Consider the following 27,549-nt stretch of genomic DNA (forward strand, 5'->3'; position numbering starts at 1 on the left):
TCCGCGAGTTCTCAGTGACCCATCAATCTCAAGAGAGGGAAAAAAAATGTGAGAGATGCTTTATTCCTTCCTCTTTAATTGATGGCTCTGTGGAAGAGTTGAAGGGCGTTAAATTGCTGACGTTTTCATGACTGAATATCAGCTGTCACTCCAGAATGGATTGAGACGTGTCTCACCTCCCCCAAAAGGCCTGTGAGTGAGACAGCATGGAAGGATGGAAGAGAGAGGAAGGATAGCATGGTCCTGAACGTCTGACAGTCCGCTTCAAGGCTGAGGTTAGAGTTTAAACGACCAGCCGTAACACCAGACACTGGATCTGTTCTCTGCATCCTGCACAGTAATAATGGAAGTTTTGTGATGCATTGAAGATTAATGTTGAAAGACAGTGCTTCAGCAGCCACACTTGAATTTTTACCTTTTCAGACTTGGCTATAGCCATTTAAAGGGATGCAATGGACATTTTCTTTCTCTTATGACATGGAGAAAGTGAAAACGCCATCCTGACTACAAACTATGAGAGAGGACATAAGAAAGAGAGAAAGACAGAGAAAAAGAAAGAGAGAGAGCAAGAGAGAGAGAGAGAGAGAGAGAGAGAGAGAGAAAGAAAAATGTTGAAAATGAAATGTATTGTAAAATGCAGACTGCCTTTAGCCTGTGTGGAAGCGCGTGAGGAATAGCAATGCCGTCCACTTGCGTAATCTTTTCATTCTATCAGGAGGGATTTTTTGTCTCTTAAATGAATGTTTAAAGCCTTTCTCTCAGTCTCTTTGCTCGGGTTGTCACTTTTGATAGCAGTGGATAGGCTGTAATGTTTAAATGAATCTTTTCAGGAGCTGGTATTTTTTTCTTTTTTCAGCAAGTAATAGCCTTTGTGCACCTCAGAATTTCTCAGCAGTTTGGAGTTTTGTTATTATTGATTGGGCAGCGTGGAGTTTGATAGCTGTGTCTGTAAAAAGGACAGTTAAATTTGATGGTATACTAAGACACCAGGCTCCTTTTTTTTATGAATTTGATCCCTCCAAGTCATCACCTTTAATGATCTTTTTTAGCATCTGCAGTGAACCAGTGTGTTCTTATTCCAATCCCGTGAGAATGCTCTATGCTACGTAGGTGGAACGGTTAATGCCCAGCTAAGAGCTAGTGGTAATATAAGCACTTTAAAAGTCTGACTGATAAAAGCCATAGCAGTAACGGCTATGGTAATAATCTGCATCTGAGTGCATAAGAGTGCATTACATCAATACAATTTTCACATTTTATCACAGGCGACATAAACTGCTTGTATAAACCCTGCAAGAATAATTTATTCAAGTGAGCAGAAATGACTTTTATGCTGCGATGCATGAAGAAATATTTATGCTACAGGGTTAAAATATGGTGGAGAGTTGAAATAACACAATTTATTTATTTATTTATTTATGTGTCATGCTGCCTAATTTTCTGTTTGTTTTTCTTTTTGTTTGTTTGTTTGTTTGTTGTTGTTGTTGTTGTTGTTGACGTTTTGTCTTGTTTTACTCATTGCATGCCCAAGTTTCAACTTCATCTTTTAGTGTTGGGGTGCCAAGCTAACTTTATGTGGTCTGTGTGTGTGTGTGTGTGTGTGTTGGTCAGGTGATAATATGGCGTACAGGAAGGTGCGTCCGGGTCACGGAGACCCCCTCCACCCCCAGGACCCAGAGAGTGAAGAGTTACAGGCCCCCTCTTTGGAGCTGGAATGGGATATGGAGAAAGAGCTGGAAGAGCCAGGTCTGGACCGCTTCCAGCTGGAGTGTGTGGATCGCCGACCTGTGGGCAACTCCACCGTAGGACGTACCGACCCAGATCTGGAACCTATCCAACCCTCCGTTTCCCCGCACGGCCGCTTCGAGCGGCTTCAGGAGGATCCCAACTACGTGTCCCGCTTCACCAGGTCCACGCCCAAAAGCCAGAGACGCAACTACAGCTGCCTGGCTAAGTGCCTCCTGGCAGGGGCTGGCATCTTTATCCTGGGACTGCTGATTGGTCGTTATACCCACAGTGTAAATGACCAATCAGAAAGACAGCCTGTAGACTCTGACCTGTTGCAGAAAGTGCTGCAAGGTATCACTGCTGAGGAGATCCAGGCTCTACAAAGGTAAACAGACATATGTTTAAAAAAAAATAGAGTTAAAATATTATGATTTTACATTCATTACTGAGAAATCAAACCGATTTAAAGACAACCTCGGTCATGTTACCATTGTTGCTACCGAGGCAACTCGTAGTTGGGAAACTCACAGCTGAGTTTGTGTTTCATGTTCTCATTTAAAGGACTGTGGCAGTTAGGTGCATTTGGAGGTCTTTCTGTACTACTTAAGCTATTCATTAGAGACACGATGCTTAGCAACAAATGTTGGGGTAAATAAAGTAAACGCCACACTAACTTTAATGGCATCCTGGCCCTGTAAGACGAAGCTAACTATCCTGAGGAAACAGATGCAGTGTTTCCTGGGACAGCCTCCCAGGGACCTGAATCTCTCTAACAAAGCCCGTCCTGGAGCCAAAACACAGCTCAGTCTTTCTCCTCCAGTGACAGGCAGTCTTGTACACTCCAAGCCCAGCTGTGTTGTTGCTGACAGGCAGAGAGAAGTCACAAGCAGGTACTAATGTTAAATGAAATGCTGACAAACCTCAAGCGGCACAATATTGTTTTGTGAGCCAGGATTCGCCAAACGTTTGTATACACGTGTCAAAAAAGATAACTCAGTTTGCACCAAACTGAGACAATCTGACTCACGAGCAGGCATTGCGGTTTTGGTCTATTCATTATTTATTTTGTCACATTTATTTTTCAAACTGCTTGCAATAACAGTACAAGAAAAGATCCTCTCAGAGAGAGAGAGAGAGATGGAGAGAGAGAGAGATGGAGATAGAGAGAGAGAGAGAGATGGGGGTGGGTTTGTGGTGGTGGGGAGAGACAAGCAATATCATAATGGGTTTGCAAGAAGTCAAAATATTTTGATTGTTTACTCAATCACTGTCTCAAGCTCTTTTAATATTCACATCTTTGCTGTTGGAAATACGAACATATTTACAAAGATAATTGCATTATTTACTTGTATTTACTCGAAGAAAACTACCCACAATCCATTGTACAAAGTGGTGCTCTTTGGGGAAAGGCAATATTGTGTGGTGTGGGAGGGAAACTGCTAAGTAAAACTGTGTTTCCCTGTGCATGACATCCCCTGCCCCACCATTAATACCAAGGCACTGCTGACCTGCTCGAGATGCTTAGACGCAGGGAAAGAAACTCTTTGAAGACCTTGGCTAATTGGTTAAACAGAGATGCAAATAACATACTGAAAACAAAAGAAAAACTGGGGGCACTTAAACCTTTTGTTTTTCAAACTGTAGATGTCCTAATCTCCCCTATGCTTGATCAGGCTGGTGTACTGTACTGAAACAAATCATTTTTACTTTCAGTGAAGCTGGTGTATTGTACTTTATCTTTTTAAGGTTTTAAGGAAAGATGGTATAAGAAGTATATAAACATGTATATAAACAAAAATGAATTCACAAAAACATTGCTTAAAATGTCTAATTTATTGATTTAGTCAAAACTTGTTTCTGAACTACATGTTACCTTCCTTTTCTAAGCACCCTAACAGTCAAGAAGCAAGGGAGACTGGTGTGGTAATACAGGGTAATGTAGATTGGTGTGATAATACAGGGTAATGTAGATTGGTGTGGTAATACAGGGTAGTGTAGATTGGTGTGATAATACAGGGTAATGTAGATTGGTGTGATAATACAGGGTAATGTAGATTGGTGTGATAATACAGGGTAATGTAGATTGGTGTGGTAATACAGGGTAGTGTAGATTGGTGTGATAATACAGGGTAATGTAGATTGGTGTGATAATACAGGGTAATGTAGATTGGTGTGATAATACAGGGTAATGTAGATTGGTGTGGTAATACAGGGTAATGTAGATTGGTGTGGTAATACAGGGTAATGTAGATTGGTGTGATAATACAGGGTAATGTAGATTGGTGTCGTAATACAGGGTAAAGTAGATTGGTGTGATAATACAGGGTAATGCATATTGGTGTGATAATACAGGGTAATGTAAGTTGGTGTGATAATACAGGGTAATGTAGATTGGTGTGGTAATACAGGGTAATGTAGATTGGTGTGGTAATACAGGGTAATGTAGATTGGTGTGATAATACAGGGTAGTGTAGACTGGTGTGATAATACAGGGTAATGTAGATTGGTGTGATAATACAGGGTAATGTAGATTGGTGTGGTAATACAGGGTAATGTAGATTGGTGTGGTAATACAGGGTAATGTAGATTGGTGTGGTAATACAGGGTAATGTAGATTGGTGTGGTAATACAGGGTAATGCATATTGGTGTGATAATATACTGAGACTGTGTCGTTGTGATTCTTTGCATTGCATGATGTGGCTGCTAAACTCAAAGTAAATGTGAGTGTGGCTGTTAGTGACACATAGTCTCTAGTCAGTTACGGTAAAAGAATCTGAAATAATCTGTTGAAAGAATTTGCACATCCATTTAGACAGTCATCGAATAAAGTAAGGCTTAAACTCTATAAAACATTGAATTGCTGAGAGTTTCTCAGAGTAAAATTAAAAAGTAATTAAGTCCAATAAAAAGATTCACTTTCATCTCTGTGAGGTACCATTACCAGGTGATAACAAAATATACATTTTCTCCTAGAAATATTCACTTTACGCGGGCCAAAAACTATGGATTAATATCAAAAGTGATAGGGACAAAATATGAGCTATGTTAGCCAGTGTGCTGTCCTAGCTTTGGTGTTCTGTTCCACATCAATACATCTGACATATCGATTTGATCAGTTAAGACAACGAATCAAATCAGTTTTATAAAATAAATCAAATTATCTCTGCCATTCCACTTTTCACTTTCCTCTTTCCTCTTTTTTTTTTTTCTTTAGCCGCGAGTAGTTTCATCTTTTAAGAGCTCAGAATTTCTGAGGCTCAACACGATGTTTATTTCTCAGATTCTTTCCTCATTTACACTTCAAAAGACAGTTGCGGGTGAAGAACAGTTCTAGTGAAATGGGAATATCTCCTGTTAGGCAAGGCCCTAAACTAGCATCATTATTCCCTGGATTACAAGTTATGTTTAGTTTTAGGATGAAACAACATACAGCTACAGCTAACCACTAACCTCATAAGCACTTATGTGTACTTAAAGTGTTGCTGTACTTATCAAAGGTGGATTGTAGATTATTAGATGTCTGTCAAGTGAGCATTGGCCTTTTTCAAAGAATAGTGAAAATGTAAGCTTCTGCTCAGTCAGTCTCTTTTCCTGACCTGCCAAACCATTTTACTCCTATGGTTGGGCAGGCAGACAAATGCACTGACTGTGGTTTCCTTGATGCGGTAGAATATATGGCTAATTAAAACCAAATGAAACAAACAAATGGAAAAAACAGCCACAGGCACAATGACCGCCACTGTGTGGCCCTCCCCAGATGCCAACATGTGGTAGTCAGTCACTACCTACTCTAATGACCACAGTACTTACAAAACGTTTTCTAGAAGCCCCAAATCCCTGGGAAATGTGAGTTCTCCCACTGTTTCAGGCCCTCTAATGGTATTTTTTATCTCGTTCCAGCACTCCGTCTTAATTACTGTTCGTAATTGATACATTCTGATGGAAACTCTTTTGTGCATTCTTCATTTGGCTGTAATTCATGGCTATAATTCATGGCTTTAATTCAAGGTCAGTTCAAGGTCACAGTATAGGAAGACTTTACCTAGATGTGTGAAACTGACAGCAGGGCTCTGTTGTCCCATAGGCTTGCGCAAGACAACCTGAGCCATGCATTTGTCATACAGAGTGGACAGTGATGTGCCTTTTTGTGTAAGCTTCATTTGTTTTAATCCCCAACGCAGCCATTAATGCTAATGGAACAGGGTTAGCCCAGACCAACTGTGCACTGATAGCTAATGTTGACTTCTCCATTGCTACACATTAAGGGATTTGATGTAGCAAGAAATTAAGAATTACAGAATCCCCATATGCTGTATTTAAAGAAAAAAAATCCCAGTTATTTATAACACCTAGCATAACTCAGTTGCTGTATGGGTGCCTTGCACTGAAAAGACTGAAAACTGAAGACTGAAAAGGTATGAAGGGACATAAGTACAGACAATTATGTCAGCCACACCTACATAGATATGATACTATTTGACATTTTGTTGGTACAAAGACCCTCATCATTTAAGCACAGTCAAAAATCGATGCAAGTGTTTGTTTCATGACTGTCATTTTTTAAATATATTATTATGCAGACATCGAGTGAAAGAAAATGAAACACAAGCCTACATGAGCATAGAATGTTTTGGGCTGGAGCCAAATTGAATTTGTATAGACAATCTTCCATTAATCAGCAACTCAAGCCATATTAACCTCCCTGGGAGGGTGCCAATCAGTGTCACAACAGGAGAAGCAGCTGCCTAAACATAGCATTTAAAAGTAATTATGTCATCTATAAACACGGGGCGGTCTCTTGACACAAATTTTTACTGTCGTCTGTGGAGTAGAAATGGTGGCTCTGATTTGCTTAGTTAACTGTTCAGATAAGGTTTTGACTGGGAACTGCAGATAACCTGTTGGTATAGATCTGTATTTGAGAATAGTGACTGGGGAAGGAAGCGAGGAAGTCTGTTGAGAAAAATTCAAAAGGTAAGTTTAACATCCACAAGGTTGTCTATGTGTCAGAAGTATCAAAAGTCAGTAAGCTATATTGTATTCTGAGAAAGTAAAATATTTGAACTTAACTGGTTTATCGACTTGTCATTTAGTAACAGGAAATATGATAAAAATTATATACATGTATATCAATACAAAATGTGCTTCAGAATTTCCTTGCAGAGATAATTACACTTTTAACAGAATTTCATATCTGAAATATTTATATAATTCTGTTAAAAATGTAATTTTCTCTATAAGAAAATTCTGAAGCACATTTTATATTGACTGAAGCACCTCTGAATTACATTTTCAAGCAAACACTGATTTTTCTTTATTTCATTATATTGTTATTAAAATGCAGAACAAAATGTTTCTTTGAATTCAGAGCAGCGTACCATGTAGTGTGTGTGAACTTTTGTTGGTCTTGATGATATTTTATTTAAATTTGTGGCAATATGTCATGGAATGTATTCGGTTCTTTTAAAGAAATATCCGAATGCTGTAGAATGTGACATTTGTTTGTGAAGAGACCTTCTGAATCATACCGAAAGCTTTTAGGAGTAGAAAATTATTAAAAGTAGAGCTACCATTTGTTAAAATAGTGTTCCAGTACAATTGCCTCAACATGAGTCTCTATCCACCTTCAACCTTTGACCTCACCCTTGGAGAAATCTCTCTCTCTCCGGCACTAAAGCAATGAAATATACCCATCACAATATCTTTCACAGAAAGTGAGATAAACTGCCTTCTTCTATATGGAAAATGCGGATTTCATCTCATTTGGACAAATGGGGGCGGGTTGGGGAAGCTCGCAAAATAATGTATTCAATAACAGACCTGACACAATGATTGAATGCTTTTGAATGAACAGTGTTGTATATTGTTACGAGAATACTGTGGCCAACTTTTGAGAAATGCTGGAGCCGCACTCTTTCAGTTGGGAAGGGAGGGAAACTCCATGGGAATTGAATAATGACAGAATTGGGAGTCAACACTCTCATTCTCCAGACAGAATAAAGCTATTATTGTGTGACACTCATATCAATAATGGTGTGTTCGCGCTAGCAGCTAATAACAGAGTAAGGATTCAATGCGATAAAAGAAAAGAAACACACTGGACCAGCTGCTGCGGATTTGTCTGTGTTTATGCGGTTTCAGAAATAATGCGTCTTGTTGTTCACAGCCTTTCTCTCTTTCTCTCTCTCTCTCTCTCTCTCTGTCTCCCTCTCTCTTTCCCTCTCATTCTGTTGAACATGAGGCCATTTCTGATGCAGACTGGTTCTCTCTGTGTGCGTGCTGAGTTAGCATTGCGCCAGTTCTCTTGAGGCTAAAACCCATCATTAGGATTTGTAATGCTGTAATCGATACCACCTGAATGAAATGGATATTCTTGGAGTAAGAGTCAATATTAATAACCATTCGCCACAATGACCACCTAAGAAGTCACAATGTGGTCTCAACCATCTGTCGAGTCTAACAAAATATAACACGGTTTTTCCTTTTGTTTGAATCATACTTAAGGGGAACTTAAATTTCAGCAGACAGGCGGGTTATGGGTCATGACTACAGCAGTATGTTTCACTTTCTCTCCTCCCAATAAAGGAAGCTGTGTAGCTATGATACAAACCTTCTTCAGCAGTAACACCTTAAACATCTAATCCATATCAATAATGTTCATACTGACGGCTGTTAGAGGCGCAGCTCTCGGATAAGACCAGAGACAACAACGATGACTCAGTGCTAGATTCAGACATCACATCATGGCAGTCTTTGATTTACTCTGGGGGACTCTGCCCACAGGGAATAGAAAAACTGGAGTGTGTCTCCACGTCTCTGAATGGTGAACTTGACTGACACTTCGCTGATTATGACTTGTGGTTATACTTAAAAAAAAAAAAAAAAAAAGCACTTGAATATTCACTAGCAATTTCCACTATGACCATAGTGTTGAGCTCCTGCAGGGAAAGGAAGGGCTATTTTCAGAGATGAATGGCCTCAAATCTTAATCTCGCTTTGTTATGGTTCACCGCAGTGGCAATAAGGATGAACCTAGGCAGCCCGTCGGTGGCATTTTACTTCAACCAAACTTTCCAGAGTGTGAAGTCTTGAGCACCAGGTGGAGAAAGCAATTAAAGTTAGAGGAGTGGTGGTGTCGGAGCGGGCGGAGCGGCGCGGTGCATCGTGGGAAGTCAGGAGTCAGAGATTCTCTCATCCATGGTGGAAGGCTCCTTAGTAGGCTCATGACATTTAAAATAAACAGTGATTAAATGGGAGATTAGCAAAGCGACTCCTCTACAGGTCATTTACATTATTAGACAAGGGAAAAGGGGGACGGGCAAGGACAGGTTTCTAGGCTCACACTTCAACACGGGCGAAACCGTCATATTTCACTGTAACCATGGTGACCCCGATGTTCTGATAAAACTTGGCTGTGGAATGGCTCCAGTCCCCTGTGACTGTACTTCTAACCCTGTGTTAATAGACTGAGCTACTTTTCCTGTTAAGAATGAAAATGTATCAAAACAGCATTTATAAACCACTCCAAGACAGTTGGATGTATAAATAAATAAAAAAAAAAACCATTCTGCAGTGTCAGAAGTTACATCTAAATAAGTTTTCTATTGAATGGGAAAGGTTTGAAAAGCTTTTATTAATATGGCATCTTATTGCAGTAATTTAATGTGCTTACAATGTTCTTATTGCGTTTATTGTCAAAACATTTGCGTGTCAATAAAGAAGCAGAACATGCTCATACTCAGACGCATGGCAATGGCTGCCAGCTCAGTCTCCGTTTTTGGGTTTTTTTTTTTCAGCAGATAAAAATACAGAGATGAGATCCATGCTGTGTGGATAAGGAGAATTCTAAGCAGTGATGCCCAGAGGCAATGTCATCAGGAAACTTAGCCACTTTATTCAGCCGTGCTCACAGATGCAAGATAACACAGGCAGCAGAGGTTTGAGGACCCAGATAGCAATATAATGTTTTTAACATCATGAATTTATCTTTTTCCCCTTTCCGACCTTCATATTAAATTAGTGTAAGCTTAAAGCTGCACACAGAAAAAAAATTATCTATATAGGGTTAGTATACTATATATAGTATGTAGTGGGCTGGAAGTTCTTCCCCATCCATATAGCTCCTGCTTATTTACTGCAGTTGTTTAGCCATACAAAATTAATACATACATAAATAATTATATTTATGACAATATAGTATTACTATATTTTTTTATTATATCAAATATTTTTCCTGTTTGAGTAAATTTAGTGAGAGATAATGATATGTGGCTTAACCTACTGGTTTCAACTTTTAATAACTTTCCTACCAGTTGACGAATTTGTGAACATGTGTTCAGGGAGCTTTGTGGTAAAGGATTTCACACAGGTGCCGGACTGAAAGCCTGCAGTGGTATTTTTCTCAGTGAAAATGTAAGGAATGTACTTTGACACACACAACACATTTTTGCTGGTGTGGCCATTTCTGTTTTCAGCTGCGTCTGAATCAGAACTTATAACTTTAGAGACCAGTGGGCAACTCTGTCTCCTCTCTGCTTGTTAACGAGAGACTCATTCAGAAGTTTAGTCTCTTATTAAAAGCATTTTAATAGCAAAAGGAACTCTTGCAAGTCCCTGATGCTGCCTTTTCTGAAATGTTACAGGCCTTAAAGCTATGAAATTGTTTGCCCCAGTCAGCCTCACTGGTTTTTTATTTAGAGTTAAAAGGAAAAAAAAATCTCACATTAGATTTTGACCACCTGCTCTTGACGAATTGTCTCTGATTCAGAAGGCAGCATCCAATCTTATTTTCTACATCTGTTCATTTGCTGTTGTGCTATGATCAGACGTTGTGGATAAACTCCATCTCGTCGATATTGTTGTCAGTGTCTTAGCCGATGGCTTATTGAATGGAAACAGCTTGGTATGAGTCCATTTGGACTAGAACGGCTGGGCTAGGGATCTCTAATCTCTCCCATTGTCTCTACACAGAGCCAAATGAAAGCAGTTTGATGCCTGACAGCCTTTGTCAGATTGTTGCTTACCTCAGTGAGTGCCATTTCCCCTCACATTACACAACTGTGCTCAGTTTTTGCAGAGCAATATTACAGTTTTTCTGGCTCCGTTTCAAAAGCTTACAGCCACATTGAGCCCACAGCTATGATGAAAAAAAAAAAAAAAAAAAACCCAAAACAACAACAACAACAGCACAGCTCTAATGCATTTAATGAGTATCAACTGCAGTGTCTCACGATGATGTCACGCGGCTACAATAACATACTAAAACAACATACGTTCTTCTCCTAACAGATTTGTGGTTTATCTCTTGTCTCTAATCATGTTTCTTATGTTTGTTATGTCTCTTATGTTTGGATCTAATGTGAATTTTTGCTTACACGTGTCTGTTTATTGATCTGCGTCTCATAAAACGCCATTTTCTTACAATTTTCACACAGTACCAGTCGTACAGTACTTTTCCTCTCACTGTTTTGGTGGAGCTGAGATTTTCCTCAGAACAGCTGTAGGTAAACAAGTCCCTGTAGAATTTTGTAAATTATGTTAAATTATGTAAAGTTATTTACAAAAAAAAAAAGTCAAGAGTAGCTTAAACCTCTCTATAACCAAATAAGAAAAAATGTGATTAAATCTTCCAAAGGATCATAACAGCCCAAAGATTGATGAGACTCTAACAGTGATGGGGTCGATGGTACACAATGAGGGAGCGCATTTTGATTTGTTTACATAGGATAATTGGTAAGCATGCATCAGTCAAATGGTTCATACACATCCACACGCTTTATGCATGCTTCCTTTGTCTCTTTCATGGCTCTAGGACAACACTGGGACTAGCTGGGCTTTGTTATTGCTGTTGTTGAAAATCATTGGGAAGTGATTTTTACTGTATCCTTAATGCAGCAACATTGCAGTTCCCCCTGTGTGTGTGTGTGTGTGTGTGTGTGTGTGTGTATGTCTGCTGCCTTTCAGGCACAGCCTTGTTGTGAATAATTAAGCTGCAGAGGATGGCTTCCGATTTTTTTTTTTCTCTTTTTCACTGCAGCGTAGGACTTTCCTCTCTCTTTTCAGACACAGACAAATATCCCTACACACACACACACACACACACACACACACACACGCACACACGTCTGTCAGGTCAAGACACCCGTAGCCCCCTTCTTCTAACATTGCGGCAACATGACAAGACAGACAGGCATCAGGCAAAGGTCATAGCCAAAGGCTTCCTGAGAACTGAGTTGAAATGATGGTTTGTGCAGGTGGCAGAGGGGATGGCTCAGGATGTCTCTTAATCAGCCTAATAAGAATGACTGAAACTCTCTCAGAAACTCTGCATCTTTGCCTTTTATTTGCTTTTTTTTTTTTTTTACAGCTGGTATGACTCATAAATGTTATTATTCCTATAAATTAAGAAAAAGGTTTTGTGTGATTGCTTTTGCACAAACCTTAACATCAGGCTCCAGGAAACTGTCATAAGCAATTGAGAATGCATATAATCTGTTGGAGTGGGTTAGGGGAATCACTGAATCACTCCATGCCTCGACATGTTTAATAACCAGGCTCTGCAGTCAGGAAGAGATCACCCTTCTAATGGCACTGAATAGTTGCAGTTTCAATAGCTTGAGTCTCTGCAGTCCCAGACCACTTAAAACACTTATGGCAACAGGTAGCCATTGTGGCTCCATCTAATTGCCTTCCAAGCAGTCGCTTACTGTTTGATAGGGCCGTGAGGGAAACTGCAACTAGACTAATGGGAGCTGCTGGCGTATGTTGAGGGGATCAATTAGATCCGCAATGGACTGATTACGCTTTCTTGGGATGGCTGTTTGGCTTGGTGCCCAGAGGTCAAAGGTCACAGCAACAGACAACCACCTCAAACCTTAACCACCCACCGCTCGAAAAAAAAGAAAAAAAAAAAAAGTTCAGAAAGTTGAAGACTCCATTTACGGTCTCAAGGAACCATAGAGTTGAGTTGGATACTAAATTGGAGCTGTAAGTCACTTTGATTTTTTTTTTTTGTTTGTTTTTAATAGTTTCGGTCTTGTGCGTGTCTGGAACTGGAGAGTACAGTGTAAAAGTTGGTTGCGCGGGGAGGAACAGACTGCTGGGACTTCTCTAGCATCCAGCAGATTGCCTATACATTTTTCATCCAGCCCTCCAATGTCAATCGCATCAGTGACTTGTCACAATAACTGTCGCTGGACTACCGGGCATAACAAACGCTTTGGGCAAACAGTAGTTTATTACGTATTCGTTTTCAGGTAAACTAACATGTCGATTGTCTTCTCTGTTCTGAATGTAAACATCAGGACTTGTGAATCTGTGCTTGAGTAATTCTGAGGTTGAAATAGTGGTATGTTCCATTGCTGAATTTAAATAGGCTGTTCGATCCTGCACTGTGCGTTAGATTTGGTTGGGGGCGGATTATGTTTTTTTTTTTTATTTCGTCTGTTTGTGAGTGACATTTTTTAATATATATATTCACTTATATGCGGCATTCCTGAAATGCTTTTCTGCACTGATGACAGTATTTAATATAAAAAGAGATGCCTTGATTGTAGTGATTTGATGTGTGAAGCCCAGCATCTGAGGAGTTCAAATGGAATATAATTACCAGCTCCCACCCCACCCCCCCAACCCCATACATTTTAGTTAAACAATAGCCCCTTTAGCTGTATCATTTGTATCTATCAATTTCTCTCTCTCTCTCTCTCTCTCTCTCTCTCTCTCTCTCTCTCTCTCTCCCCGAGACCAGGAGACATATGTCCATAATAACTAATATACATAATGGTCGCCACATTCATGTCATAGCATAATCAAAAACAGCTGCATTCTTCTTTATTTTCATAAATACCCAAACAAGGCCAGAAAGCCTGATGTACTCCATTTAATTACAATCTAGTGGAAGTGCTAAGTAAAAGATCTAGATCATTTCTCCAATAAACTCAAAAGAAAGAAAAAAACCCTTTTAGTTCCATTCGATTGTCTTTTTATTTTGTTTGCACAGTGCTTTTTACAATAGACATTGTCACAATGCAGCTTTACTGAATACCAAGCATGTGCAGTGTTCCCAGAGAGCAAATCCAAGGAAACAATGGCCGAGAATCATCCCCTGTAGCTAAGCTAGGAAGAGACTTCGGGACGATCTGAAAAGGGGAAACCCGTTCTCATACGGTTGGCACTGAGTTGTTGGAGTGTGGGGCATAGGTGTAAGTTATGTGGGGCGGGGGTTGGGGGTGACTGGGACACATCTCATCCAATATTCAAAACAGTGGTATGCAGCTCTCATCTAACCTACTGACCAAGGGGAAAAAAACAAAACAAAACTTTCAGCTGACCAATTCAGTTGCATACGCATAAATGTCTCTGTTGTTATGGCAACGTTTGTCAATGACCCAGAGCAAGCGGTGTTGAGAGGGATTGTAGGGATAGTGACATCTTTCTGTGCGTGAGTTTTCCGTCGTGGTTAAAAGCAAGGGGAGAGGAAAACAAAAGAGGAGGCTGACGGATTATTTTACAGGGTAGACACTTGTGCTCGTAAATTTCAAATGTCCTAAAGCTTTTATCAGTGGAGCATTCGTTGGACATGTTTTATTCATTCCATGGGTGGCACTGTTGAATCTCAGGTGGATGCTGACTAGTCTACTCGACGCGTGGACGAGCCTGTGCTGACTAGCCTACTCGACGCGTGGACGAGCCTGTGCTGACTAGTCTACTCGACGCGTGGACGAGCCTGTGCTGACTAGTCTACTCGACGCGTGGACGAGCCTGTGCTGACTAGCCTACTCGACGCGTGGACGAGCCTGTGCTGACTAGCCTACTCGACGCGTGGACGAGCCTGTGCCGACTAGTCTACTCGACGCGTGGACGAGCCTGTGCTGACTAGCCTACTCGACGCGTGGACGAGCCTGTGCTCTTGGCTAAATTAGCGAGGAATTCATTTTTCTTTTGTTAATTCGTGGAGAACAAGGAGTAATTGTTAGACTAATGATTGTCACCCTCTATATTGAAAACACAGTTGCACCCTTGGTGTAGGGTAAAAGGTAGCTGTCCTGTTTTAGGTGGTAAAGAGAGAGAAAATTCTGGGAGAAAGGGGGTAAATCCTAGGACACTTCTAGTGACTACACAGAGAGAGTAAGTATTGCTGATTTCTGAGTTTACTGGGGATATTTCTGGAGAAATTTAGTCAGGAATGAGTTAGGTTGAGCAGAATAGAAGGTATAGTCACCATAACAACACCAGAGAGGTCATAATATTCACAGCTGTGAATTTGATTTATGTTGCTTTTGTATGAAATACATGAATGTACCATGACTTTATCCTTTCAGTATTTAACACTGTTCATGATGCATGAAGGGAAAAGTGTGTGTGTGTGTGTGTATGTGTGTGTGTGTGTGTGTGTGTACCCAACACTCACCTTCACATGAAACCTTGAAGCAGTTTTCACACTTGTGAGTCATTTAAGTCATTCAGACAGTCATTAGCTACTTGACTGATGGCAATGGAACTGATTTTCATAATACAGCTCCGTTTTTTTCCCTCCCTTTTTCAACACAGATGAAGTACCAAGAACCTTAATGTACAGACTAACCTGTGTGGGCTTTTATAATGTGATGATTTTCTTAAAATTCATTTTGTTTGGTTCGATGACAACTCTCTTGTGATTTACCAGCCAAGCAAGATAAAAAAAAGACAGGTGTCCATCTCTAGAGTAATCAAAATATGCATGGTTGTGACTTTGCGAAACAGATTATATTTTGTTTGACTCTCTTGTCATCTAAAACATATTAAAAACACCACAGTGCATCTGGTCTGCTGAGCTGGCCACCCGAATTCAAAATGTGGCTTCATTCATGAGAAACATCAACTGTTTAACTAAGGTTATGACATTTCATTACGTTCTGGAGTATCTGTGTCACACAGATGAAATCTCAGGTATGTGGCAAATGCTGTTTTTTTGTCATGGCACAACAGTGTCTCACGACAGGGTGCTTTCTCTAATCACTCTTTATTATGGCTCCTTTTCTACATCATCAAGAAAGAGCTAATTAGGCAGCCTTGTGAGAGAGTGATTTGATGTTTTGTTTAGGTGACAAAACAAAACAAAAAAAAAAAAAAAGAAAGAAAAGAAAAGAAAAGAAAACGGCTGCCACTGAGCTTGGTTAAGAGGCCTGGCATGGATTCAGTCTGAAATACTGAACAAAAACACCCTCTGTGTACGAAGTATTCAACCAAGGATTTCAGTACAGCTCTCACCCTCACCTGAGAACAGCAAAACAAACCCATATGACTAATCCACAGTATCACGCCGTCTCACTCTAGCTCAGACAATTCAGACTTCTGTCACACGCACAGTTATTGTCAAATCTTATATTTGTTTGTGTTATGTGCACCCAAGGTGCCTGTGTGTGTGTGTGTGTGTGTGTGTGTGTAAACAGACTAAACACATAGAGTGAGCAGTGACTGTTGATATTACAGTGGGCATTTTCAAACACGGTCACTAGAGGGCACTCTTATGAATGTTTGTGACGATCACAGGCAGTATTACAGTGAAATTCACTGGTTTACTGATTTAATTCCTTTTATTTATTCGGACTACATACTGCAGAGTGGATAGATACATTTTGGCGGTGTGTGTGTGTGTGTGTGTGTGTTTGTGTGTGTGCGTGCGCACGTGTGCATGCATGTGTGTGTGTGTCTGTGTGTCTGTGTTATGCATCATGCATTTGCATGTACTCGTGCTTCCCTCTCCATAACTACACGGTGAGTGGGATACACTGACTGGGGCAGGTCAGCGTGTTTTCACTGCTCTTTCACGGAGGGAGAGACAGCAGCTGATTTTAAAAGATTCCTTTGAGAGGAGAAGAAGAAGAGTGACAGGCTCGATCTCAAGAAGGTAAATTCTCATATCCGTGCTTGGCGACCTGGGGTGGTCCCTGAGCTCAGCGCAAACACAAACACACACACACATATCTCACACACACACACACCTCACACATCTCACTCTCTCTCTCTCTCTCTCTCTCTCTCTCTCTCTCTCTCTCTCACACACACACACATACACACAAACCTATACAAACGTACTTCAAGTGCAGCTGGAAACAAGAATTTTCGCTCAACTTGAAGTGCTCTATACTCATCCTCTTAAGTGCTACACAGGTATATGCTCTCTCTCTCTCTCTCTCTCTCTCTCTCTCTCTCCTTGAAGAGACATACCTGTGATTTCCTGCAAACGTCAGTTGACTACACACCCATTCTCAGACAGATAAGATAGGCTTTGTATGGATAGATAGATAGACAGAGAGAGAGAGAGAGAGAGAGAGAGGGAGAGGGAGAGAGAGGGAGAAAGAGAGAGAGAGAGAGAGAGAGAGAGAGAGAGAGAGAGAGAGAGAGAGAGAGGGAGAGAGCGCTCTGAGTAGAAGTGATTTTTTAAGAGGAAATCTGAGAGCTGTCTTCAAGATGCTGGTTTATACATTTCTGAGCACAAGGCCCTGAGAGTGTTTCATGCTATTTAGGGAACCCTGGCTTAATAAAACATTACACTGTTCGTTTAAGTCAAAGAGTGACTGAGACACAAATGTGAATGTCTTAAAAACCCCTGTCATGCTTCAGAAGAGCAATATGAACTGTGACATCCATGCAAGATCTTTGAGCTGTCTGGCATTACGTCGCCCATGATTTCAATATACCCATGTACATCTGACTGGCAGAAGATTTGCCATTGTGGAATGGTTGTTGTGATCTGAACTGGTCGGATTTGGATGGGTGTGTTCCTAATAAGCTTCAGGCTCGAGGATGTCTTGATAATGGAGCCGGTTCTTCGAGGAAGAACTGTCATATAGGATCCAGGAGTGAATACCCACCTCCTCCTCAGAGCCACAAACCTCGTGTGGAGATACCTGACGATGGCTTTTGAAGTGAGAGAGCCTTCAGGGCTTCAGAGAATGATAATAATTGCTATATACCAAAATATCTATGTAGGGCATCGGGACAGGTAATGTTTCCAACCTTATCTAGAGAGAAAAGAAAAAAAAGAGGCTGTTCTAACTGTAATAATCAGCCCTTCTGTGCTGTGTGAGAAGGGAGGAAATTTGCAGATTCTCTGCTTTTGGATACTGAGATACTGAGAACAATGAGATTAATGCTAGAGAGAGGTATTTGGTATTAATGCAGTTCCTTTTTTTTGGTTTTATTTTTCAGTTATTTACTCTGCTTGTTTTGCATTCAGCAGCACCTAGAACGCAAGATATTCATCTGAAATGTGAACGATACAAATTTGTTTAAGCCATTTCTCAATTTCAGCTTTTACCATTGGAGGCTGTTAACCGAGAAGGCCTGCTGTTTTTCTGTCTGAGGAAAACTCGTTAAGCATTTCATTATTGACAGGTAGCATTATGAAAATGCTTTGAGAGAAACCTGTTTTAACCAAATCCATCCATCAACAGGCAATTTTAACAAGTCCTTTGCTATTAGCATTTATAGTACATCAGTCTTCTATTTCTGGCCTCTTCTTTTTCTTGGAGTGGCCCACTAAAAGCAGGTAAAGCAACAAATATGCAAGGAAAATTCTCTTTACCCGTCTACATGCAAGTACACATTATATTTACTTAGTGGATCCCATGTAGTCTCTTTGAAACATACAACAACTGCCCACCCTGAGGATGCATCTGACCTTTCTCTGATGGAATATGAGTTCCTTGTGAAGAGCTATTGCAGTTCACCAGTTCTACACTTATGCACAAATGAGATCTGGCCTCAAGATGAAAGAGGTGCATCGACAATGGCAGTGGTAGTGTCCTCCAGCTTTTGGCTGTGTTGCATTAGACTATAGACTTAGACATAGACATAGCACATTCAGAAATGAGATTTTATGTAGTCAGAAGGGCATAGTTGGAGCAATTTTTTATGGAATCTTTTTTTTTTATTTTGCCTTTGTGGCAAAATGACACTGATATTAATGTGTCTGTGGTTTTACACTGTTCTTGGCTGTATTGAGTGGGAGTAAGGTCTTTGTCCGATTTGAACTGTGTCTGTATTAGGACAGTGTGGACCTACTATTATGATCTTCTGTTCCCAGTGTGGCAGATCTCTCTCTCTCTCTCTCTCTCTTTCTCTCTCTGAGTTGAATCTGGAGCGCTGGGGTGCAGGGTTACCATTCCAGCCCTCAGTTTTAATTGCTTCTCCTAGATGATGACATTGATTAATCCACTACAATGCTGCAGCAGATTCCCATAAGGCTCTGGTCACTTTGTAGATCAGAGCACACAAAGCGCAAATGAAGCTCCAAAAGTTAATGATGTTACACACAAAAAGAAAATTAGGGCAGGATTTGAGAATATGATAAAAAATATGCTTAGTGTTCTACTCTTTATATAATGATTGTGTGTTTTTAAGTAGAGTAATGATTACTCTGATAGGTTTACCGTCCCTTGCAGGTGTTCCTGTTTCCGTGAATGAAGCATTGCTCTCACGGGCCAATCTACAGACTTAACACAGTGTGATTCCTCTGAGACCATGACACTGGTGGTCACGGTAACGAATGTCTTTTTACAGGTGTCATGCCTCTTTTCATCCTATTATCCTTTTAAGCAGAGGCTTTGAATGTAAAATGTTTCTGAAAATGTCCCTACTATTCCCTAGATTCTGTCTAAGGAAGAATATTTTGAGCGTGTTTTTTTTTCTTTTTTTTTTTTGTCAGTTGGCTAGCCAATTACAATAGAGTTGTCACTGAACTGAAAAGAATTTCAAACACATTGTCATAGGTTACAAAAGCTTGTTCAGGTTCATCTGCAAGTTAAAGTGCTTGACACTTTGGTTCCTGAAAAAAAAAAAAAGCTGTATTATTAAAATCAGTTCCATTGCCATCAGTCATGTACCTAATGACTGACTGAATGACTTAAATGACTCACAAGTGTGGAAACTGCTTCAAGGTTTCATGTGAAGGTGAGTGTTGGGTACATGCACACATACACACACACACATACACACACACAGACGCACACAAACGCACGCACACACGCAAGCACACTCACAAACCATGGTAAAACTCATATGTGCCTATAGTCATACAATATGGGAATGGACTTGTGACCATTCTGCTGGACTAGGCAATCTTCTTCCTGCTGCTTGACTAGCTGGAGGCTTTGTCCTCTTCCTTTAGCTAAAAGTCCTCCCAGTGCATTTCATTCAAAATCACGCACGCCCACAGTCACAACATGGCTCTCCACTCGGGGGTGACACAGAGCGACGGAATGTGTCATTGAGCGATATCGAATACTACTCGACTGCAGGAGGTTCCACGTTTTCTCTCTGCCGCCATCCTTTACCTCTCCCCTAATCTCTCTCTCAGCATACCGTGTTTACACTGTGCATAATGTAACGCCGGCGGTTTTCTCTGGTTTGAAGTGCTAATGGTGTTGGGTAGGCCTTAATCCGCTCTCTTTCTTTTCTATTTCACATTCAAACTGATCCCTAATACGCTCTCCTTTGTACACAGGCACAACAGCATCCCCCAGATGAAGCGTGCTGGTTTCATTTGCTTTCTCCCACTGCTGAGAGTCCCTGTGGATGGTCTAGCTGTATAATAGCAATGTGGTGGAAAGGGAGGCTTGCTCTGTATGCAAGGCAGGGCTCTCTCCTCTCCCTGCACTCTGGCAGAAAGAGGTAGGGAGTGAAGGAGGGAGAGAGAGAGAGAGAGAGAGAGAGAGAGTGAAAGAGAGAGAGAGAGAGAGAGAGAGAGAGAGAGAGAGAGAGAGAGAGAGAGAGAGAGAAGGGCTGTCAAGGGCCTCAGATGCATTGCACTTCCTAGGCTGTGTGTTTATGGCCTGGTCCCCCGGGCAACGCACGCAGAGCTGCTGCTCTGCAGCCATCAATCACCATTCCCCGCCTCCTTTTCTTCCCCCCTCACCCTGCTATCACATAAAGACACACTGGAAACACACAGGGACACCTGCATTGGGGGGGTTCATCTTTTTAATGCATCTTGTTCAGGAGGCTGTGAGTGTAATGATGGTAATGAGACAGTATTTATTGTATACGTATTACTGAGATATTTGAAAAACTCTGCTGATTTGCACCGTGTAGTACTCAGGATGATATCCCACAGGACATGCCCTGGGAGTGTCTCTGTCAGATGCAAGGTATTTCATCAGCACTGAACATTTGAATTTGAAAATTGAGGAAGAAAGAAAAAAAAAAAAAAAAAGAAAGAAAAGAAAAAAAAGAAAAATCTTGTTTCATTTGGTAGCTGTTTTGTAAGCTACTCTTTTTTAATCGGTCAGACTTGCTGATTTAATATTTTATAAATGAATTTTATTTGATGAATTCTGCATCTTGGTCAGAGAGAGAGAGAGAGAAAAACTGCTTAGAATCCCCTGCAGTCGAACTCTGGGGTCCGACGATATATTTAGTGTATGTTTAAATGTGAAGTATTGATTTATAAAGATCATCTCCTTCTCTTGTAGGAGGAATTACCATAGTAAGAACACAGAGCATCTGTACAGAGACTGTTTGTCCACACTCACCTCCCGTTGACCTCCCCCTCCTTATCTAACGACAGCTCAAACCTACTAAGTCTCTATGGATACGCAGCTCCCTAAAAACTTCTGAAAACTCCTACTTTGTGCATGTCAGTATGTTCCTACTTTTATGTGATTTCAGTACAACTTAAATGTAACCTCTCCACACAAAACAAAAATTGATATTATCCAGAATTCTTATACAGAGAAAGAGGATTCGGCAATGGGGGGAGAATACAGAGTATTAAAATGGAAAATTTCCTGAGGCTAAGATTATTCAAAGCAGTTTTTCGAAATAATTATAGAGGTAAAAAGCCATAGCGGGAAGAACTGGTGAGATAATCTGTACAAATTAATCTATATAAATAATCTATATAAAGAATTATAAATATTTCTAAGGAATATTTGAATAAATAATAAATATTAAAACAGGATGGTCAATTAATAGTCAATGAGTGGATAGAATAAAATATCAGTAGACCCAGCTGATGGGGTTTATCTCATTTTATACTCATTTTCTAACAGCAAGTCAGAGACCAGTTTACCTTTTGAACGCCAATATAGTGTAGGTTTTAGGACATCTCTGATGGTCATGCATCAAGACACAACTAACACTGCCCAATCAAGTCTATAACAGACCAAGTCAATTGGATGAGACTGGACACAGGTGTTGTTACTCTTGTTTTGTGATAGTGTGGCACTTGACTTAGATATTGTTACAGTGTAGTATATGGTTGGGTTTATAACATCGAATTCGCATATTGGCATTCACTAATTTAAAATTGCTGTTTATTATATTAACATGATATTTCAGGCAATCAATTTACAGCAATTTTTTGCCAACACCCAAATACTTCCCCCACTTTTTTCAGCTACATAAAATGTCTCAACATCAAAACTCTACTGACTATGCTCTCTCCTCTCATCTTTTTATTTTTCTCCCTTTCCTCTTCAATTTTTTGAACCCCCCCCAAAAGAAAAATTGCACATCAACAAATAAGAATTGCTCAATTTATCAACTTATTAATTCATTATAATGATATGCTTTTATGTTACATATATCTAGTGATAATCCTACATTCCAGGCCAAGTTTTAACCAGATGCAATCACTAACTTTGTTTTTTTTGTTTTTTGTTTTATTTGGCATATGACAAGTACTTAGGTCTAACTGTTCCTGATATTACAGGCACATCAGTGCCATCTAACTTGGCTCCAGATTCTGGTTACGTTTTGTAATTACAAAGAGAGTTTTTTTTTTTTTTCCCCCTCTCATCAGATTCTAACCAGGCTAGGCAGTTATACCCTTAAGAGGTTTCCAGCAGGCCAGTGATTTGAGAAATATGATTTGAGTCATCCTTTTTCATCTTGCTGTGCTTCACCATTGCATTGAGCGGCATCTTAACCTACATTAGAAGCATAAATATTAAAGGAGCAGAGAACATGAAGGAATATTTTCCCACTTCCTAACCCCCCCACCCCCCGCCTTTTTTCCCCCCTCCCTGGATGAAATAAAAACTGCTTTAGGAGAGGAACTTTTTGCTTAGAGAGATTCAAAATTGGATTGTGGATTTGTGAGAAGTGTAAACTAAAATCTTAGATTAACAAGCCATAATGCATCCTCTCTTGAGTTACCATTACTGAAAAAGAAAAAGAAAAAAAAAATAGATGAGATGACAGTCAATATGTGAATGCTTGAATTATCATAATTGAAAAGAAAAAAAAATGTTATCTTTATGTACTTCTTGTTATCTCACAAAGGTAACTTCTGGGTATCTGAGTATTAAAGCCAGTGCAGCAGGTTTTTTTTTTTTTTTTTTCTTTTATCCAGTGTTTCATGAAGCTTTTTCCAGATAGAATGGATTTGTGCTTTTGGCTGCAGTGACTGATTAAAAGAGAGAATGAGGGAGCGTTGATCCAAAGCCCGGCTGAAGGGCAAACGTTTGGGGTAATCCTCAGAATCAGGGACCTTAACACCTCAACCTCCTTGCACATCATCCTGCCTGAGCTTGGCTTTATCGTCAGCCAGGCCCGAAACGTGCAGAGCCCGGCACAGACACACACCGCTCTGGCTCGTTGGTAGCTAGGCCACGTCTCATTGACAAATTGACAAGGCCCTCGGACGTCTGTGCCAAGAGTTGGAGGTAGAGTGTATTTAATGTGGAAGGCGAAGCAGTGCAGGAGAGTAGAGGCCTTGGCCTCTGTGTGTTTTCACTGGCTCCTCGTTGCAGCATAGCCTCGTTGCTGCTTCCCCGTGTGGTCATATACGGTATTGTGTAGGTTAGCACCTAGCATTTTAGTGCATCTGTCTATCTATCTATCTGTCTGTCTGTCTGTTTGTCTGTCTGTCTGTCTCTACCTCTCTCACTCTCTCTTTCTCTCTGTCTGATGCCTGTTTTTCTCTCTTACCCATCTCCTTCTGTCCCTCCCTCTTTTTCTTACTTGCATTGCTGTTGAGATGTTTACACAAGTTTATCTCTGACTGAGACAGGCAATGTCTTTTTTCTTTATCCCTTTAATCTTACTGCTCTTTTTTCATTCTTTGTTCCTTTCGCTTGCTCCAGCTCACTGCTGCGCTCATGCTGAATGGAAGCTGTGAATTATTCCTTGAATAGATGAGAGACTTTTCTTTGGGGGAAAAACAGTAACCAATAGGTCTTCAGTGGAAGTATTAGGTCCTTGTATAGGCCCATTTTGAACTATTTCCTTTTGCTCTATTGTGTATCTGAAGCAGCAGTGTTGCTTGGCTAGACTTTGTTACTTTTACAGTCGTATTTGTTCACCTGTAACAAAAGGCTTTTTGATGAGAGGTGTCTTGACATCAGTTACACCTCACATAATCCATCCATTTTCTTAGTCGTATCAAAATAGTGAACTGAAGCAGAGATCTGCTTAACAGGCATTAATACACTGAAAGGAACTTATTTCTCGTAAAAACGTTAGCTTAAGGTTTATATTCTCATCTAGAGACTATAAAACCTCAGCCTAGAGGTTTATTTAGGCCATCACATAAGATAATTCGTTTGGCAAAACAATTGTGCTCTGGGATTCTGGAAAAAAAAAAAATCCAACAAAACCGTACATCTCTACTGCCTGTTTAATATACAAATAAATGAACAGAACAAACAAATAAATAGTTGCACAAAAAATCATAGCACCTTTTGGCATGCAGAAAAATGTCAGCTACACCATATTAAAGTAACTTTGTTGATTACAAAGTCACATTGGACTATGTTAGCACAATTACAATAATGTTTGAAGAAGTTAGAAATATACAAATCGCTTCATCAACTGTCTCGATACCAATAAATGGAGTAAAATATTTCCCAAACTTCCCACCATTGTTCAAATTGTCGTGCTAGTGGTCAACATGACTTTAATACAATAGTTTGTTCTACGCTATCAGTCTCTTTGAAAAAGAGAGAAAAAAGTTAAACAGGCACTGAAAGCTAACAAAGTGACGTTTATAATATCATTCAATTTGTTCGCTCTTACCGCTTGCAGTCTCAGTTTTTTGCTTTGCCAAACATGTCTGCCAAAATCCTTCCCTTCGGGTCCCAGAGCGTTTCTTCATTCCATTCTAAAGCCCCAATTCTCTTTCACCCCTTTCAAATTGAATAGATCAACTCAAGTGAAAGAATGTGATCATAGGCCCACTTAGGCATCATTTTGCATCCCCCGTCAGACAAGGCTGTTCTGGGATGCCTTCACCAGCCAATCAGTTTCTGAAGAGTTCACGAAGAGTTCACTGCTTCTGATTTGTTTTTCTAGCTGGGAGTGTTGGCATCTGAGCTTATGTTGTCCTGTATCTCTACATCACTGTGTATTATATTTCCCAATAATCTATTTTTATTGAAAATTCAGGAGCGCTGTGTTATTTTTGGGATAAATAGCATAAAAACACACAGTACTTGTATCTCAGATTCAAAGATCCTGGAGTGTTCTGTTTCTTGGTGGTTTGAGCAGTTAGGATAATGGTACAATTATCTCTTTCATGTTTTTATAATAGTGCTGTTTTTTTTTAACTTCTGAATTTTTGATGTTAAAAATACTTTTTTTTTTTTTGGTAGGATGCTTCTTTTATAGTCCCTGTGTGTTTTGCTTCCTTATAACACAAAACAGTATTGTACAAGCCAGCAAGATTTGCTATATTCCCCAAATTCAATTACAGACAAAATAAATACACTGGAAACTGAAAATTATTTCAGGCGGTCTCATAATAGACTACACATTCAGATCACTGAGTTGTCTCTAAAAATCAAGGGGTATGTGTGTGTGTCAGTGTGTGTGTGTCGGTGTGTGTGTGTAATCAGTGCTCCGGTGGCTCTCCTGTGAAGGACAGTGGGTTGAATCCTTTTTTTGCCCCTCTGCAGATTGAAAGATTCCATGGATATCTCTCATCTTTCCTTTGTCAGTCCTTAAACAGTGGGCCTCTAAGGGACCCACAGAAAGAGAGAAGCGAGGGCAAGTTTTAAAGAACCAGGCTCATCGCTGCCAGTATGATCATCCATAATAGTGTTCCTCCACAGTTCAATAGCCACCCAGACAGCTTCTATCAAGTGTCATGGCTTAGGTCTAGCCAATCCCCGGTGACCAAGTCAACTACAAAAAAGGATACACCACCTGTCAATCACTGCCACTCAAGAGCATTTAACGAAGGGCACAAACTGTCAATAAAGCAGACCAAGATTTCAGTCCATTTTTTTACCCCTCGGTTTGCAAAATATCAAGACAGAAAATCATTTTTTTCATCCCATCCTAATAAACATATTCCATAGTCTCGAAAAACAATGTCACATCTACAGTTAAAAAAAAAAAAAAAAAAAAAAACTTGCTGGAATGTGTGAGTGTTTGCAGAGGAGGAGCACTTTGCGTTTGATTGAATAATTATATTCCAACGTGAAGAGCCAAAAATCCTCTCAGTGCTGCTTTGTTTGACAGGTTTTCAGTGTGAAAATGTTTGGTTTTCATCCGCGGCAGGAGCGCAGGGATCCTCGTGTGATATCTATATTAGGCTGAGTAACAGATGGTGCCAAGTTAGCACACTGCCATTTTTGGAGTCCTCAGGCTGGTCTTGGCCCTATCCAGAGGCAGCAGCCAGTAAGCCAGCCTCGTGTGAGTGAATCCTGAATCCTTCCCCAACTGGCCCTTGAGCAAGCATCAATCATCCAACCAAACGTCAAGACCCCCTCCAGAGTTTGACAATGATACGAGCCCAGAGTCAAAATGTTAACAGTAGACCGAAATGCACAATAGCATCAGCTCCACAGAATCCAACCACTAATCTGTATAACTGCTTGTCCCTTGAAACTGGGTCTGCCTAAGGCTAGTAGGTGATGGGTGATGATTATTAGAATGGATCTTTGGAATTGGCTTTGCCCTTTAGAATTACAGTGTCTCAGGTAGAACTGTATTCACAGAGACACTGAACAGAGCCATTGTAAAGTTTGATATACTATCTTACAATGTGAGTCAGTGAAACCAAAGATTTGATGAAGCTGAGTCAACGTTCTGATAAGGTTTTATAAGGTTTGTAGAGCTGTAACGCTGGGAGGGATTTTAGAGTTATTTTGAGCCAAAAAAATGAGAAATGGTCTTGGAATGCTGCTGTGGACTGTTTTTTACGGAGAAAAAATATATATTTTCATCTTCTTTGTGGTTTAAAGAGTGCAAAGTTTGATATTTTCTGGTTTCTCCTGAGCTACATTTTACAATTTCTAATGCTTAAGAAAAGATGATGAATATAATAGGTTTACCCATAGAGATTCAGATTTCAGATGAAGGCTTTTATACACGCGCACACACACACACATATATATATATATATATATATATATATATATATATATGTGTGTGTGTGTGTGTGTGTGTGTGTGTATGTGTGTGTATACATATACACACACACCAACACACACACACACACACACACACACATATATATTCTCATTTGCAAGTCAGAATAAGGTTTTGGCAAGGACATCTGTATTTGTTAAAACACACTGAAAGGACATTTCTTCAAAGTGTTCAGCTCATCTGAAGTATTTTTACAAGCAATTTTGTTTTTATTGAACATGTATAAAAATGTATTTAGACTTCTCTAGTTAATCACTTTTCATGACACATAATTAATTTAATATCTGATCTCAAAGAAGTCCTTTATTCCTAGGATCAAAAGAGAGAATTATCACTACTGTTTCATTTTAAAAGGTTTTGAAAGTTAAGTTTTCTTATATGTTAAAATTTTTCCTTTGACAAAAAAACCCCAAAGAAAAACACACACACACACACACACACACACACACACACACATC

General features: G+C 40.0%; 1 protein-coding gene across 1 annotated transcript in view; it reads left to right on the top strand.

Annotated features, from left to right (window-relative positions):
* The first annotated feature begins 1,619 nt into the window (after positions 1–1,619).
* Positions 1,620–27,549, top strand: part of naaladl2 (N-acetylated alpha-linked acidic dipeptidase like 2) — a 144,491-nt gene continuing 118,561 nt past the window's right edge. Inside the window, exon 1 of the mRNA XM_030791983.1 lies at positions 1,620–2,113. Within this exon, the coding sequence (XP_030647843.1) occupies positions 1,620–2,113 (494 nt within the window). The remainder of the gene's footprint in view (positions 2,114–27,549) is intronic.

The sequence above is a fragment of the Chanos chanos genome, chromosome 14 (assembly GCF_902362185.1).
Source record: "Chanos chanos chromosome 14, fChaCha1.1, whole genome shotgun sequence".
In the NCBI taxonomy this organism is placed as follows: domain Eukaryota; kingdom Metazoa; phylum Chordata; class Actinopteri; order Gonorynchiformes; family Chanidae; genus Chanos; species Chanos chanos.